Source organism: Passer montanus, unplaced genomic scaffold (assembly GCF_014805655.1).
Source record: "Passer montanus isolate IOZ18808 unplaced genomic scaffold, ASM1480565v1 scaffold48, whole genome shotgun sequence".
In the NCBI taxonomy this organism is placed as follows: Eukaryota; Metazoa; Chordata; class Aves; order Passeriformes; family Passeridae; genus Passer; species Passer montanus.
Window position 1 is genome coordinate 5347850 of NW_024369707.1, and position 18157 is coordinate 5366006.

At 40.0% G+C, this 18157-nt stretch overlaps 1 protein-coding gene across 3 annotated transcripts in view; it reads right to left on the bottom strand.

Moving 5' to 3' along the window:
- Positions 1-2219: 2219 nt before the first annotated feature.
- The window catches only part of ACSL3 (acyl-CoA synthetase long chain family member 3), a 48646-nt gene continuing 32708 nt past the window's right edge, over positions 2220-18157 (bottom strand). The window contains exons 7-16 of one of the 3 annotated variants that reach the window (XM_039722363.1): positions 17318-17468; positions 16580-16703; positions 16347-16418; positions 15703-15842; positions 14834-15006; positions 14013-14087; positions 13181-13372; positions 12287-12401; positions 7429-7586; positions 2220-6278 (exon numbers count right to left, since the gene is read on the bottom strand). In XM_039722363.1, the coding sequence (XP_039578297.1) occupies positions 6115-6278; positions 7429-7586; positions 12287-12401; positions 13181-13372; positions 14013-14087; positions 14834-15006; positions 15703-15842; positions 16347-16418; positions 16580-16703; positions 17318-17468 (1364 nt within the window). In that variant the 3' untranslated portion in view covers positions 2220-6114. Of the gene's footprint in view, positions 6279-7428; positions 7587-7786; positions 7978-12286; positions 12402-13180; positions 13373-14012; positions 14088-14833; positions 15007-15702; positions 15843-16346; positions 16419-16579; positions 16704-17317; positions 17469-18157 lie in introns of those variants that run through there. The other 2 variants (XR_005629026.1, XM_039722364.1) reach the window with 2 other exon arrangements.

An 18157-nucleotide genomic window follows, 5' to 3' on the forward strand; every position in this document is an offset into this window, starting at 1 on the left:
TACTGGGATTCCACATCAATGGGAAGCCACATAAACTTTTCCACTGAAGTTTAACTCTTACATTCATAAAGTTGCCTCTCAATTATCTGCAAATAATTACAAAACAAAAACCAAACAACCTACCCAACCTTGCTACCAATAGAAGGCACTACAGTTCCAGAGAAAGAAATAAACACACACTTGCAATGCAGTGGGAAAGGGTACAGTGGAATACATGGAAATTCAGGGGCTAGGGATTCAAATATGGCACAGGGTTTTTCCTGCTGTTGCACTTGGCAATGCTGAGCACCCCTGAAGTCTGATACAAAACATCTTTTTGACATTTCATGCATGACAGGCTGCCCTATCCTTTTGATATAAGTGCTCCCAGGAAACTGAAGCCACCCAGCTCCCAAGAGAGAACAGTGCTTGCTTTTCTATCAGCCACCTTGAACTGGGGACCAGGCAGCAGCGTGGGGATGCCCAGCCAGGACCAGCTGCAGGTGGCAGTGCCTGATGGCCAGCCCTGTGCAGGGACTCTGTGTTGGGCAGGGAGGCAGCTAAAGCCAAGCCTGGTTTGCACACAAAGCAGGAATGAAATGCTGAAGCCAGTCTATACAATGAAACCTGGGATTCAAACCATAGAGACACTACTTGCTAAAAGCCACAGGCATCTATTTTAATCATAGCTACAGTAAATAGTTGCCAACACTCTCTGAAACCAGCAGCCACCCACACCTGTGTCCCTCCAGCCCCGCAGCTGGATCTGTGCCACACAGCCACAGGCAGACACAGTCCCCTGCCACCAGCTCTGCCCCCAGGGCCAGCTCCAGCTATCCCTGTGCAGAGGCTGTCCTGCCCGGGACACTCCCTCATTTCCCATTCATCACTGGCACCTTTCAGCCCAAAGCAGAAACTCTTCTCCCACCGGCTGCCCAGCACAAAGAAAAACCACATCTGCCTTCTGCTCCCTGGATTGCTGAGGGCACACAAATCCCCTGTACATCAATTCCAGGGAAAGCCAGAGTTCCCTTCCACAGCACTCTGGTCTGCAGGGGAACACTGAACAGGGAGGGCAGGTGGCTCAGGGAGCCTTTCCCAGCAGCTCCCCAGGACAGCAGAGCTCAGGCCTGGCTCTCCTTCAACCTTCAGTGCCCAGAGAGAAATTCTACACACTCAGAAATAACCACAGGGTTTAAAAAATATTTAAAAGGATTACAATTAATTTTTCAAAAATTACTCACCTTTTCAGCTGTTTGGGTACTCGCTTTCCCTGTTGTCATCCCCTGGAGTTTTGTAGACAATAACAGCCACTCAGGTCTACAATGTTTTTATTTGTATTTTATTGCATCTATTTTGGATTCTCCCCCCGCCCCTCTAATGGCTACATTAACATATTTTCTGATATGTTTACATTTATCCTGCCTGAATATTAGTTGCTATAATAAATACCTATTATAATAGTTCTGAACTTGTATATTTCTCTTTACTAAAGAGACCCTTAACAGCATTTTATTAGCTATAAATGTCTAACAAAGAAAGAAAAAAAAATCAGTTAAAGTGAATCATATTATCCTAAATTATTTGAAATAAGTTTTCAGTCTTAAAACCCCCCAGTATTTTTGAAAGAAAAAAAAACAACCCAACAACTACTTTGGATATAACAGAATCTAGAGGAAGATGGAGCCTTCTTATGGCTGGTTAAAGGGATAAACAAAAATATCAGCTATACAGCAAGGAGGGTTTGACATGGAACCTGTAAACAGAGACACAAAAATGGGTAAAAGGCTTCTGTTGAGATGCCTCCAGGCTGGACTGTTCCCAGCAATCGTTTGTGAGCTTGTAACCAAAATCTGAAATTTAAGTGCTTAAGATCTCTTAAGAAGTCCAATTGCAAGCATCTAGTATCTGACCCTTCAACACACAAACTTAAGGAAAATAACACACTAAATAAAAGTCCTGGCACACTTGGATAGGAAAAAAAGTCATAGGCCTACAGCTTTACATCAGGTATTAGCCACAGCCAGTGCTTTTAAAATCAGGTAAATGGCATATCATATGCAAATAAAAATTGGCCAAACACTATTAATTTTTCTGCAGTGAAATTCCAGGCTAACCTGGTAATTCCTGCTCCTGCATTCAGTCCAAAATGGTCACATGTATTTGAAATACTTGACAATAATGAACACATTTCTATATTATCAACTCTGTACCACTGAAAAAAATAGATATACAGGACACAATTTGTGAAATTAATTTTATTTTTGAAACATGATATCCAATTACAAATAAATAATTCATACAATATAACTCAATTAGGGTATACAATGTTCAGGCAGTTCATAGTAACAACCAAGATCACATTGAAAATGAGTTTACATTAAATAACCCATTACAACAATATACAATTGGTCATTCAATTCATGTTTCAGCCTGGTCCAAGGTGTAGGCAAGTTGAAAATTGTTCCTCTTACTAGTAAAGAAACAGATGTACATGATTTTATACCAAGCCCAAAGTAGTTAATACACCACAGTAACAAAAATTAAAAAATACTCCATTGCATCACCTAAATGTAATTTTAGTACAGAACAAAAAGTTTGTGGAATTTTAGCAGGACAAGGGTTATTGCAAAGGAGTTTGATGTCCTATAGCAATTTCTGCATAAACTTACCAGCTTTACAGGGTGTTCCTGATGTATGGTTTGGATTCCATACCCTCCTCTGCATGCTGTCTGTAAAGCAGTGGGTGTGGGGACCTGCTCTGTTCTCAGCCCCAGTCACACACTGCTGTCCCCTGCCATTTCAGCAGAACCTGTCCCTGCCCAGCTGCAGCTCCCTCTGAGCTGTGCTCCTGCCTCCGGGACACCTGCAGCAGCAAACTCACACTCTCTTTGCTGACATGCAACTTGTGAATTTCTCACCTATCATAGAAACATCATGCTCTGTAAGGAACACTTACATCTAGATTGAATGATAGTCCTGGAAATTTTAAAAGAATTGTGAAATTTAAAGGATATTCACAGCATTCCTGGAATTTCTTGGTCAACCATTTTAATAATGAAATACATAGATTTTCACAAGAGAGTAAGTAGTTACAATTTTCAAGGATTCAGAGACCTGGAAAGTTTCAATTTACAAAAGTTTTGTTAAAAATCCCCCTCTTTTGTGGGCCCTTCAGGTGAGGTATATGCCCCTTGCTCTTCGTTTGGACTCAGATTGTTCCAAGTTACAGCTCCTTCTTTCCATTACAGTGACAGAGACCACTCCTCCCAAACACACACTTGTGTTCTCAGCTCCTGCCCACAGCCCCTGGGACAGTGCAGTGCATTCCAGCAGGTGCTTTTGTTCTTGTTACACAGGGCATGGGAAGACACACACAAAAAACAAAAAAAAAATTACAAAAAAATTTTAAATGGAGGGAATTCCCAGCTGGCAAGCAGTGCATCTCTGCAGGGCTGGGACAAATCCCTCCCAAGCTGTTCTTGTGCTCAGCAAAGCAGGAGCACAGGGTGGCAGCCAGAAGGAGCCCCACAGTGAGCTGCAGCCTGACTGAACACCCATCACTGTCCCTCAAGGGGACACGGGAGTACTCACGATCCAGCAGGAGTGCAGTCTGTCTTTTGCTCTAAATCAAAAGAAAAAAAAACCCACACTCATCACAAAGGATTTTAAAAGTCTTTCTATCTCCAGCACTGAGACTAAACTTAATGAACTGCTTTGTTTTCACATTCTGTAGAAGAAATAAATGTCCACAATGAATCTTAATGTCTAATGAAAGAGAAACTATATATATCACATCCATTTTAAACATAAAAAACCTGAACTGTAAAATCAAATGCACAGTTAGACTGCAACCCCATCTTGTGACTGGATTAGAAAAAAATAAAATAAAACTATTTTCAAACCATTTTAAAAGTTTCCTTTGCGAAATTTCTCAAAAGGGGATTAAAACCCTTAGCAGAACAAAATACTAACTTCAGATTTGTTTAAACAAAAGCAGATTTATTTTCCTAAATCTGCTCCACAATGCACCAAGTGATATACATAGTACTTCAGCAACTTATTATTTTTCACTAAAAGTCACTAAAACATTTGAACAATGTACAGTCTGTGCTGAGTTCTATTTAAGAACCTGTTGATGGAGCACAGATACAAATTTAAGTGTTAGTACTGTCTAGTACATGATGTGACACTTCCCTACAGCCTTGGCAATTTTTCCACATTTGGATTCTTCAGTCATTTTTCAACATTTGTCTTATCTCTATTTGTCACAAGGTTTTTATTCATGATCTGGATATCTAAAGGCAGTAATCTCAAAAATATGGTTCTGATTTCTTTTTGTTGCTTCTATTTTCATTTGATTACTTACACCAAAATTTACCAAATGTTAACAGTTTGTCATGGACAGCAGCAGGGGAAATCAATTAATTAGCACAAACCACCTCATCATTTCATCAGGGAACCTGGCTTGATAACCTTCAACTCCTATGAATCTGCTTTCTATAATCAATGGAGAGCATTAATTAAAAGTATTTCAGAGGTTCATAAAATGAGAACTTGCAGATCAAATACCTCCCAAAACCTCAAGTCACAAAGACAATCAGCAGGAACTCCCTCTCCCAAACTAAGCTTCTGGCCTTCAGCATTGCTATGTGCTACCATAGCAGGGCACTAAGTAAGCATCAGGACCTTGAATTTTAGTACTACAAGTAAATTATACACACTGGAGTAATCTCCAAATTAAAACCATTTTAGTATTTGTTTCATCACCAAGTTGACTGATGTATGCCTTTTCACATTGTCATATAACCCTGAATATTCTTTCCAGAAATATTCTGAAAATAAAATTCACATCTGAAACAAATCTGAACATTCTCACTCAAGATGAAAAGAGCCCCTATATTTTTTCAAACAACATCCATGAATCCCTATTGAAACAGAAATTGAGACTCCTTCCCAAAGTAAGAATTAGGTGCAACAAACCAAGCAACATAACTCTGGCTGACAAATGCTTCAAATATCTGTTTTTAAAGCAAAAAGTACTACACAAAGAACAGAGAATCAAAGGGAGATTTTTAATGGCACAAAGGGCAGCTAGGCACTGTGTGAGCTGAGAACATAACTGTCATTATGACTTTAAAAATCCCCCCAGGAAGATTTGGGTTGCAGCTAGGGCAGAGCAGGGGTCTTGCCAAACCTTCATAAACAATGAAAGAGGAAACCCACTGTAATGTCCAAACCTAATGAGAAAATACAAAGGTTACTACAGTCCCTCTGTTAAAAGGACACAGTCAAGCTTGTAAAGTCTAAGGTGAAATTAATGATGAGAGTTCATATTAGCACTACACAATTCAGCTCTGGATGAAATGGTCACGAGCTATTTAAAAAAGGAGTTTCTGTATCTGAGAGGTTATTCTAAGGTTTAACTTCTGCTGTGTTAATAGCATCTTCTGTATTAAAGGAGCTTTAACTAACACCTGCAAGAGTAGCTGCCTTGAGGCAGAGCTGTGCCACGACCATCCTTCCATTTTCAGACAAAAATAAAAGTAACCATTAGGCACATATTGAAGGTGCATTACACGAGCTGGAATGTCAAACATTTTCTCCCTCAGATTTACACAGAAAAATAGCACAGCAGCAAATAACCTGGTCCTCTGTTCAACTATTACCTTGTTACAAGCATTTTCAATGTACATAATGTCACAATATCAATACCTTCTTATCTTTAAATAATTAGGTAAAAAAAGGCCCCCAGTATAACCATTTCTTATATAGCCAAGTTCTCTCTATATACATCCAAATTTTAAAGATACAAATAAAACATTATACAGGATTTATAAATGTTTAAAAACTTGAGGCTTCAGAGTCATGGTTTCCCAAAAAGACCCGGGAAAATCCACAGACTGACAAGGTAGCAGAGAAAACTGGAAAAAAGGAGACAGACACAAATTTTCTGCCATAACATTTTACTAAACTTGCCAGTCATCACGGTGACGTCATTAGAAAGAACAGTTTAAGCTGGAGATGAGGAGTGGTGGTTTTGTGTGTCGCTCTCAAGTGTTGAGTTGAGACAGGCAATTCAAGTATTTCCTATTTGCTCCGAGCTCAGCAGTGCAGCAGTGGTGCTGAGGAGGGTTACTTGACGTTGGCTCCGTACATGCGCTCGATGTCCGGCTGGTAGAACGCCGTCAGCTCCTTGCGCTTCAGCTTGAACGCGTCCGTCACCAGACCAGTCTCTGGGGTCCAAGGATCGGGGCTCAAACGGATCTTCACCGGGATTTCAAACTTCTCCAGGTTGGCTGTGAAAATAAACATTTTTAATACAGAACCTAAACGGAATCATCTTCCTAAAGTTAAGCACGAAAGGAGAAATATCCACACGCACGTGACCCAAATGAAGAAGTGCTCCTCCAGCCCCCATGGTTGGTTTGACAAGCTGTGGGGTCACAAGGAGAGGGGCAGGATCTGCTAGTACCTGTTGTCCAGTTTCCACAGAAATACTGGAAAAAAGCCCAGCTCTTCAGGTATCTCTGCAGCTCCCTAACTTCAAAAGAAACCTCCGTGCATGGAAATTATATCCTCAAAACAGACTGCTCTATCAGCATCATGGTACCCATCATCTGGAGAGAAAAATCTTAAAATCCATACTACTTAGGTTAGAAAAAATGGGTGAGTTTGTTTTTTCCTGATAACTCCCTTCATGAATTTAGAACTAAACTCATGGGAGCTCTTCCCTTTACTGAAAGAGAGCAGTTCTCTCTTCACATTACACCTTCAGCACAAAAAGCTATCATTTGCCACAATTTCTGTTGTGGTTTCAGATATGAAAAAAGAAAATAACTACCTCAGATATGAGAAAAGAAAAAAATTAAGAAAAGTAGTCAACAGATAGCATTAATAAAACAATCCTCTCCTTTCAAGTTGAATTTCAAAAATATACACAAATGTATATTTATCATGTGCAACCTGCCATTTTTAGATTTTCCTGCCCCTTTTTCTCCCTTCAGCATTAGATTACTAGGTTTGGGTTTTCAGGGGTTTTTTTTCAATATTTCAACTCTGCACTGATATGCAGCATGTGAGACTGTCTCATACCTAATGCATATTTTATGATTATGGATTTATAGCTGGTCCACACTGGTTCTGGACCAACATTAAGGCCAACAAGATACTACAGGACATCTTCAAGACACCACACATACACACAGAGAACTGTACTTCCCTGGTTTTATATTCTTTCCTCAGCTATTGGCCACAGCAAAAGAAGCTGCAGGAAACAAAAGGACTGACCCAACTCATGTTTTGTTGTTGGGGGTTTTTGTATGAAAATCTCACTTCATACAGGTGCAATGAAATATACCCAACCAAGGAAATACTTTAGGGCCTATGCTTATCTATTTCACAGACACTGCAGTCCACAAGACTGATACCATCTACCCAGCCACTCACCTGCCACGGCAGCCTCAGCTAGCACCTTCAGAACCTCTTTTTCCATCTCAGGACTGTTACAGATCTCTTCCCAGGTTCCTTTAAATCCTTTCTTTCGGGCTAGTTCTGCGAGCTCCTTTTGATTTGGCACAACAAATCCAATGACATAAGAATGGAAGCTGAGAAGCACAACGTACTTTAGTATGAATTTGGCAAAGTAAACAACTCTTCAAAAATAACATTTCAAGTTAGGGTGCTTATACTTCATACAGAGATATTGCTCTTAACACCTGGCTTTTGTTCACCTGATAATCCTCCTGAAATAGCACACAAATTACCTCTGCCTGCTTAAAAGTAAGTAGAAAGAGAAGCTACTTACCTTACAGTAACGGGATTGCTTCAAGGTGTGCTGTCCATATGCATATTCCACTGTGTCTCATGCCCAAAGCTTTGGGAAGCAGCACCACACGATGTCACTGCGCCCTGCCTTGCTCATGTTTTGCAGCCCGGAATGGAGACTGGTGTGCGGCTTCCCTACCTCAGTTTCCTCTCAACTGCAGAGTCCAGTTACTGTAGAGGAGTAGAGGACTGCAGTGAAGAGGGGTTGGACAGCAGGTTGTGGAATGAGCATATGCACAACACATCTCAAAGGATGCCTGCTTCTGTAAGGGAAGTGACTTCTCTTTCTCTTTCAAGTGGATGTCCATACACTCACTCTACTGTTGGCACTCTGTCTGCTCCTGACATGCCAGAACATAGGAAGCTGTGATCTCAAAGTCTTTGGGCCCTAAAGCACAACTCACTCTGAAACAGGTGTTCAAAGCTTTTCAGATGGCATAAAGTTTAGGTAAAATTTGCACAGAGCCTCACACAGCAGCTTGACACATTCTAACAAAGCAGATCACAGAGCCAGACTTGAAAGCGATCTCAGAAGAGCTCCTAATCAATTCACCTGCCCTGAAGCAGAGTCAGATATATCTAACAGATGTTCGTCCATATCTTTCTTAAACACCAGCAACCACTAAAGCCAATGCTTCATCACTCATAGCATGGATTAGATGCTGCTGATGGCAACTCCTGACTCTTCCTCTTTGAAATTTACCTCACAATTGTCAGATGTCACTCTCTTTTCCACAGAAGCTATTTATTTATTCACAGATTTTCCTTGTCACCGTTTTAGTCTTGCTTACTTTCTTAGGTTTATTTAGACATATCAGCAGTGCCCTTTCCTCCCAATTCATTCCATCGCAGGTGTCTGCCCAGACATTGCCATTTTTTTCCTGGACTCTTTTCATGAGGTCCATCTCTTCAGATGTGCTACATGTTGAACTCAGTCCCTTAACACTTGTTAGAGCAAAGAGATCATTGTGCATTTTGTAGGCAATATATCTGATTATGCCTTTTACCTTCTTATAACAGCATGGCACTTGTAGAGTCATGTCAGCTCCTACAGAATTGCTACCAAGTGGTGGTTCTTACCCTCAACTTCTCGAGTTCATTCAGATGTAAGTATAATTTACAACCCCCCTCTTTCAACTTACTGCTATTTTCAAGCACATCTCCATCTAGCCAAGCTTGCTCTGAATTCTCGTCCTATCCTCCACTGTGGCTTTGGTTCCCTCCCATCTTAACTATCTACAGAATTATTAAATCTTTTCAACTCTCACCAGACAGATCATTAATACAAAATATGTAACCTTAGCCCTAGCATGCAGATTACTGTACTATATCCTTTAAGGTTTTCAAGATAATTTTAAAATACTACCAATGCTTTTGGTTACTGTACATTGCAATTTTCTCCTTTCTTACTGGAATGAATCATAATGGGCATCTGACTTCAAGATAATTTTACAATACTACCTCTGTAAGATACGACCAATGCTTTTGGGTTCTGTACATTGCAATTTTCTCCTTTCTTACTGGCATGAATCATAATGGCCACCTGACAGGAGTCCATTATAAACACAGACTTCCCTGGCAATGAATCATAATGGGCATCTGACAGGAGTTGAGAAGACTGCACCAGAGTCCATTATAAACACAGACTTCCCTGGCAGCATCATTACAATCTCTGCCTGACAGCTCAAAACCATTCTCATTTTTCCCTTCCTGAAAATGTATTAAATAATGATTTCAGATTAGCCTCACTATCACTACTGCTTGCATCTCACCTTCTGCCCCATTTCCCCCATGCACACTCATGCTGCACTCTACACTGAGCCCTTGTAACTTTGCTCCCTGCTGTGTAGGTATTCTGTGTGAAGGCACCTGAGACACAAAGGACTCTGGCACTTTCATCCCTGGTTCCTGCAGTCTTTTGAAATGCTCGAGATCATGTCCATCAATATCACCAGTGTCTCCAGGGATAAACAGCACATAGAAGTAATCAGTTGGCTGGGTAAGCATTAAAACTTCGGTTCATCTAAAATTCAGCCCCTTCAGTAGAAGTGTACTTGTTCTGGACAAACAGGTTCATCCAACTGTTTTTTTCTTATAAAGAACACCTTGCAGCTCTCAGTTCCTGGTACATGTAGGGTTTTTTTTCTGTGCCACAAAGTTAAATCTTCACCTGTTGCAGTTCAAATGTTAAAGCACTGTTTTGTCTTGAGAGGTATCCCGAAAGCACACCTTCCCTCTGGAGCAGTCACTGCCCTGTCACTGCTCCTTATGCAAATCCTTTGTATGCCAATCCTTGGTACCTTTGTCTTGGAAGTGATTTTCAGTGGAAATTTTCAGACTTTGGTTTTCAAGACCCCCTTAGTAATCTCTTCCATGATGAAAGATTTTGCCAAAATGTCAGTCCTACACTAGGCAGCCTCATTCCCTTGCTGTGCTTACGATTCTACCCACGTATTGCTCTCAGACCTGTGGTCAGAAACATATTTAATGGCACTACACATTGCTATCACTGCTTCTATTCTGTAAAGCCTGGTCCTTATCCCCTTGAGATTACTGAGGACTCCCTCAGGTTTTTTGTCACATTTGCTCATTCCTCAGGTAACTGAGCTACTTATTTTCCTGATGTGATGCTTGAAACCCACTTAATGTGGCTTGGATGGGTGAAGTGTTGATAAAGCAGTAGGAGTCTCCCCCAACAGAGCTCTAATCACCATTCCTTTCAGCAAATGTTTTTATTCCTTATCTCACTTATTTTGTCTGAAGTCAATACAGTTTTTGAAGCAGCAATAGCATGCAAACAATTCTGATTCCCTACTACCATGCTCAGAGGAGCTTTGCACCCTAAAATCTAAGGTCAAATCACATATTAAACCCATTTGTAAAAGTCTGCCCTCCTTGTCCTTTTGCATGTGGGAGACAGAACAGCTACAAATAAAGGACTCCTCCTGCATACGAGATCACCCAGGCAAAGTATAAGGAGAGACAGCATCCAAGAAAGGTCACAGGCACTGTTACAAAACCTCTCTGAGCTCACACTGCTGAGGTGAGCACATGCCCACAATGAAATGTGCATATGGACAATCATTCAGGGACTCTATTACATGGCTACTCAGGCCACATCAAATACATAACAGTATTAAGAAAGTAACAGCAGTAACAGAAAAACCAATCTGGAATGTCTTGTCTTGTTTGTCCTTGGTCTGGACTCTTGCTTGTAAATTAACTTTAAAAATTGCTCATAGGTTTTCCTGTTTTTAAGTAATAGACATGACATGGCCTATCAGAGTCAAGTGTCTGGCTGGCAAGTGTATTTTAGCTTCCAATGTTATGTTGACCTGGCAAAATTAACACAAAAATTTGGTAGCACAAGTCCAATAGTGAACTGCAACCCTGGAAGAGAAGAAATCACATGTAGGAAGCTCTTTCTCCACAGATTACAGAGGGTGCTTGGAACAGCTGCAGCTTCAGGTTGTCAAAGCCAGCAAATATGAGACTCACACAGTGAGTCCAAACCACAAATAAAGCTTAAAAGAATGGAAATTTCCTCAGCAGTGGCTGGCCCAATGCATGCCAGCCTACTGATCCAAAACTCTCAAAACTGCAGTTACAGAATGACTACACAAACCCCTCCAAAATTAGAGAACCAGGTGAACAAACCAAAAGTTAATTGTTTTATTTAATACCACTGAGCAATTCTCTGGTGTGCTTATCCTGGCTTCTTTCAAAGTAAAGTGCAGCCTTTTGGGACACAATGGGAGTCAGAATATTTGTGACCATTCAGAAGCTCCAAAATAACTTTCCAAACATCAATGTCAAATGTCAACAGGAAACAAATACCACCTGAAGTATATTTATATGTGTAAGATGTAAGGAACTCTAGAAATAGAAACTCAAGACATGTTTGAGCCCTTATCACGTCACTTACTAGTACACATATAAAGCAAATAGAAATGGCATTTGATTGTCATTTATTGTGTGTTTGCACAGTGTTTAGATTGTGGTTTTTCTCAAGCTTCAAGATGATGAAGAGGGGCAAAGAAAAGTAAATTTAATTCACAAGCCAGCTACTGGGCCATTGGTGGTTTTTTCCCCCCACCTTCCTCTGAAGTACCACAGTACTTCCTCAGAAGGACAAATCACAACTAAACACAGCAAGGAACAAGGTGTCCTAGGGCTTCTGAAGGTAATAGTCTCCAAAGTGCTTGAGTGATGCAATAGAGCTCAGCTGCTTTTCAGATAGGGGAAGGGGGAATGAAAGACTCATCATTGGTATTATCCAATAAATGATGACAACAAATGAGAAAAGAAAAATAAAAATGGATTTCAGATCTTTAGTTTTGATAGAGAGTTATTCCATTGCATTATAAGTAAAATCTTTTTTTAACTTTTTTAAAAAAAATTTTATACACACTGAGTGACAAAAAATTTTGCTTCAAGAGGACAAAGAACAGAGCAGTAACAAAGCATAAGCTGCTCTTACCTGCTTGCATATGCACAAATATTATCCACCAGTGGGAGATTCTTCAGAGCTGCTTCTACTTTGCCAAGAGAAACATACTCTCCTGCCTGCAGTTTTACAAGATCCTTTTTGCGATCTATCGAAGAAGAAAGGAATTAAGTGTTAATTGCAGAATAGAAAATTTTGAAATATTGATTTTACATTTTTAAATGCTTATTTAAACAAACACTTAACTATATAAACTGACTCATGTTTGGTGAATGTACCAGAAACCTTTAATTGTTCCATTTCCAGACTGCATTTTATCAGTCTGTCCCAATAAAACAAGGGATATTATAATTCCATACAATTTCTGCCTTCAGAACAGCATTTCCTATATGACAGCACATCATGTGCATGGAACACAAGTAGGACTATGCAAAAGCCACTGTTAGCCAGGAGCACACATTTTTGACCCATAAGGCAGAATCTGCAACATTTGGTGGCATTATGTTATTTATTTCAAGCTAAATCCATATTTAAAGAGCAACTGTTCACCTTTTACTTGAAAAGCAACAATAGGAACCAAAATTAGGCCCAAATTAATCGAGGTTATTGAACGCAACTGTACTAAATTATACAATATAAGGCAGCTTATCTACTCAGTCAGCTTATCCTTAACTCCCTAATTACTACTCAGTCTCACTAACTTAGTGAGTCAATGTGAAGATTGTTTCAAAGTGAACCAAAAATCAGCTTCTAAAACATACAAATTCACATCAACATATGAGAACTTCCCTGGGATACATGGGAAGGCTTTAGATTGCATGACAAGATATGGAGGTTTTTTTTCATTACTGTATTTCACAGCCCTGAAAAACCTGTGTGTATATGAATATCTATACATATACATGTCACTTCAATTTATTAACTCACCAATAATTTTTAGACATCCATCATGATGAAACTCCCCAATGTCTCCAGTATGGAGCCACCTCTGCCCATTCTCATCAACAGTAAAATCTTTTTTGGTTCGTGCTTCATTTTTGTAGTAGCCCACAGTCACATTCTGCCCTCCAATAAGGATCTCACCTCTAGGGTATGGTTTATCAGTGTTGTAATATCCACCTAGAAGGATGGGGAGTTTTATTAAGCTTATGAGAATGAAAACATATTCCAAAGCAAAAATTTGTGCCATCCTTCAGGCAGAAGTAAGTAATGTGCTTTATCAGTTTCACACAGCCTCAAATAAAACCAAACAATTTTGCCTCATAGTTTAGAGAAGAAAAAATCCGTAAAGTTTTGCATTAGTCCCAAACACACTTAAGTATTATGTATTTCTACTCAACAGTACATAAAAGCCTAAAGTGAAAGGAAACACTCAAATGCATTGCAAAATTTATTATGTGTATTTTATAATGTATCCATTAAGCTTCTATTCTACATGCCAATTTTTAATGACTTTAAGAATAATATTATGAAGATTATTTTAAAATAATTTCTTAATGGCAACTGAAGCTATCATGCATGCTACCTAGTCAAAATGCCACTCGCATTGGTAACTTCTGTCTGGATATTTCCCTGTTTTGAAACTGAGAAGTTTATTTTATGGTTCTTCTCCCCAAGAGCAAACTTTTATAGGCAAAAGTAGCATTCAAAATTCAAACAGCCAAGAAATAGTTTTTAATTACTGCTACTGAGCAAAACCCAATAGAAAACCCAGTTCTTACAAACACATTACAATGAAATCACAAGCAGGAATTCTCACCTTCTTCCCAGTTCATTAACTTGATTTCACAACAGACCAAAGGTGCTCCCACTCTTCCTGTAGTGTAGTCCCAAACTAGAATTTAAATAAGTGCATTTTCAGAAAAACAAAAAACCAAAGACAGCTAGAAAAAAGACTCTTTTGTTGTCATGCATTCTTAGTGAAAACTGACTGCTATTTATTTCTGAACTTTAATTCACAGAATCAAACCACCAAGAAAACCCAACAGATTTATCAAGAGAACACAGATTAAATTCTTAACCCACCAGGAGAGTAGATGGCTGTATCAACAGATACCCTCAGTGTCTAAAAGGCAACTGAAACCATTAGGCTGTGTTATATGAAATTAAAATCTGGTGCAAGAAGATTTTAATTCCTGACACCTCAATATACTGAACAAAATTTGAAAATAATTATTCCGTTCATGTGGCAAGTACAACAATGCCAAGATCCCATTCACGCTAGAATGGGCTGCTCCACAAAAATGAGACCTTGCATCTTACACGTGGGTCACCTGCTTTAGCACCACACATCCCCATCAGCACTGCCACTGTTTGATAGATTTTTGGGAACACCTGATTGCAGGATTCCCTGATGACATTGGTGGTACCAGCAAAGGAGCAGGCGGGCAGGGCTGAGCCGCGAGGGGCTGAGTGCGGGCACCAGTGCCTGAGGGCTGCAATGCCACCCACCTTTGGTGATGGTGCCAGCCCCGAGGGCTGCAGTGCCACCCAACCTCAGTGATGGTGCCAGCCCCGAGGGCTGCAGTGCCACCCAACCTCAGTGATGGTGCCAGCCCCGAGGGCTGCAGTGCCACCCACCTTCGGTGATGGTGCCAGCCCCAGCGGACTCGGTGAGGCCGTAGCCCTGCCCCACGGGGCAGCAGAAGCAGATGTTCATGAAGCGCTGCGTGGCCGCTGAGAGCGGCGCGCCGCCGCACAGCAGCACGCGGATCTTCCCGCCCAGCAGCATCCGCACCTTGCGGAAGATCAGGCTGAAAGGCAAAGGGAAAAGGACATCGTGGTGTTTCACAACAAAGCAAGAGAGCACCTCGTTTTGGATCTGAACCGAGTTTCCACTGTCTTCAAATACACTTCTAGGACTTCCAAGGAAAGCCTTGAAGCAGCACATTGAAGTTTTCAGAAATACAGGCACAGATTTCTAAGATTGTTTCCATGTTCTAGTTTGAAGACGGGTTAAATGCTTGAGAACACAGATTTAATGAGGCTATATAGTTGCATGATTTTCTCCTAAGAATACTTTAAGTTGTATAAATTTTGCAAATACATTATCATTTACTTTCACGGAAACCCAGAGTTAGACTCAACGGTCCTGTGGGCTCTTTCCAATTTGAGGTATACCATTGCTCCCTTCTGCCAAAATGTGGAGTCTGTAGGAATAAACTTCTCACCTTACCAAAAAATTGTATAAATATATTATTAATTTCCTGATAAAAATTCAATATATGTAAATTTTCAATCACTTTCATGTTAAACAACATTCAAATTGTATCAGTATTTAAATCTATCACACAAACTCCTGACTTGTTGTTTCAATTTACACTCAAGTACAGATTCGTGCATGTTCAAAGTGTCAACGATAAAACGAAGAAAAGCGCAAGAAAACCAAATACTGCTCCTGTGGTAAGACTTTGATATTTTGGTGTCATTACAAAGGAAGTTAACATTACCTGTCACAGAGTGGGGTAGTGTAACCTTTGGAAATCTGTTCCATTTTGTAGTTGTAGGCCAAGATAAATAGATTCCGCTGGAAACTGGTCATTTCATTCACTTTATTCATGACATTTTTGTAAATTCGATCCATAATTTCCTAGTTACGTAAAAAGATGAACTTTATCTCAAAGAAACAGAAATCCTGAATTCAGTACAGCAAAAAGAAAACACAATCTAGAAATTCAAGTGAGCTTTAGGTGACAACCCCACTCCCAGGTTCCCTGATCTTCCCTTGCTAAGAGACAGCAAGATGTTCATGGAAAGGAAGAAAGCAAAATCTGGGCACAAGTAGCAGTTAACCCCCAGCTGCCAACACTCTTTATTCCACTCTTTCACTGTAACAAACTAGAAATGACAAGTAAAATGGGAATTGAATCTCTCTCTAGCTACCTTAACTTTGAAAAAGTTTGATACTCATATCATGATTGTTTATTCTCAACATACAAATAAGTACCAAAATTATTATTTTAAGGCAGCTTAACATCAAAGATTCTACCTTTTCTATTTAAATGGTAATGGTATTAATTTTGTTGCTAAAAATTGAATTATACATTATATTTTTTAAAAAGTTTTAAAAATTATTCATCCTTCAGTTACTTACCGGAACTGCTGCCATTAGAGTTGGCTTAAGTGTAGTAACATCCCCTTTGCTTCCTTTCTTTATTTTAGAAGACTAAAGTGAAGAACAAGTTTACTAGCAGACACATTCATGATCATTAACATCAGAAACAAAATTTGCACTATTTTTAACAAGATATTACAAAGATTTAATGTAAGTAATTTTTTATTAATTTCATTTTTTTCCTACTGCAAGGACTTACACCTACAACATACCTGGTCAGCCAGAGTCTGAGGGGAAGAGTAACCGATGCGGCACCCGTGAGACAGACACACGAGCTCAGCACTCAGCTCCAGAACATGGGCAAGGGGCAGGTACCCAATATAAACATCTTTTTCCCTGCAAAGAATTTATTTTAAAATATCAGTTTATGTTTTATCACTAGAGTCCTCAGATATATCGTTAAGTGAAATTCATGCAAAGTTTACTGCAGAAATGAGAAAGGAAAAAATGCCTTTGAGCTTGAGAGCACGTTTCAAATTGCGTGGGTTTTAAAAGTTGGATACTACATACTGTAGATTTTAGGCATGAAAAAAGGGTGATGGTTACTCTGGATACTCATCTCAAGACAATTAAACATATGTTATGGTTGCAAAGGCAACTCAGTGGATGAGATTAAAAACTGCACCACACAGAAAGAAGCCACAGGATTTAAACATTAACCACAGCAAGCACTGCTTAGGGAGGTTTTCAACCACTCTAATGCAAGGTGGTGTCACAGGTTTTTGTGTCCTGGTCTTGCCCACATACCAAAGAGGAGAGAACAAAGAGCACATGAAGTAGTATCATGTCATTTAGTGCAGTGCTGGAAGATGCTCAGATGTCAGTGCATACTATGATGTGTCACAGCCAGAGCAATATAAAACAGTTCACATTTTACACAGTAATTAATCTAAAATTAAATGCAACTACGTGACTTCTTTACTTGCTGGTCAGTAACAGTTGGTACCCACCCCAGATTTGGAATCCTCTCAGCCATTCCAGTTATCCCAGCAATTATGTTGCAATGGGAGATCATAACTCCTTTGGGAATTCCTGTGGATCCACTTGTGTACATGATCACTGCAATATCCGAGGGCACAGGCCTGGATGGCTGCTTGTTTCCTGCAAGTTGTTAAAAAAACAGGATATGTGATGTGTGGAGAGCCTGTCACGCTGGGAGATCTGACACACTGACACATTTCAGCAGTGCTGCAATACAGCACCACAGGACTCTTGTTATTACATTCTGCTTTTCCTTAAAAAAGACTGTGGTCAACCTTAAGTGCCTTCACAAAGAGTAGGAACTTTGCATTAGCTGAGCAATACTTTGATTGTCCTTATCCACCACAACAGTTTTCCTATTATTTTTCCCCTACTCCTGCTGTGGAGAGAAAACCAGGTAGAGCTTTGGCTTGTCCACAGCACCACTGAGCACCCCTGCCTCGGGAAGGTTCACTGCCCTGGTCCACCCCTCTGTGCCTCACTGCTCCCTGGCAGGGAACAACACTCTGCCTCATTTGCACCACCTGCAGCAAAGCACTGCTGAGCCAACCTGAGCTCCCATCTCCATAAATATTTAAAAGAAGTTCAACAGCTTTAATTGGATTAAAGTGCTTTTTAAATACTTGTGTGAGAGCAAGAAAATCCACAAACTACTGTGCTTACTCAGAGGAAACTGCATCACACACAGTGCATGTGGCACAGTGCACACACTGAATGAGAAGCAGGAAAGCAACATTTAATAATTTTCCACTCACTGAATCCTGCCTGTCCTGCACAATGAACAACACAGAGGAAAAGAAACATAAGCA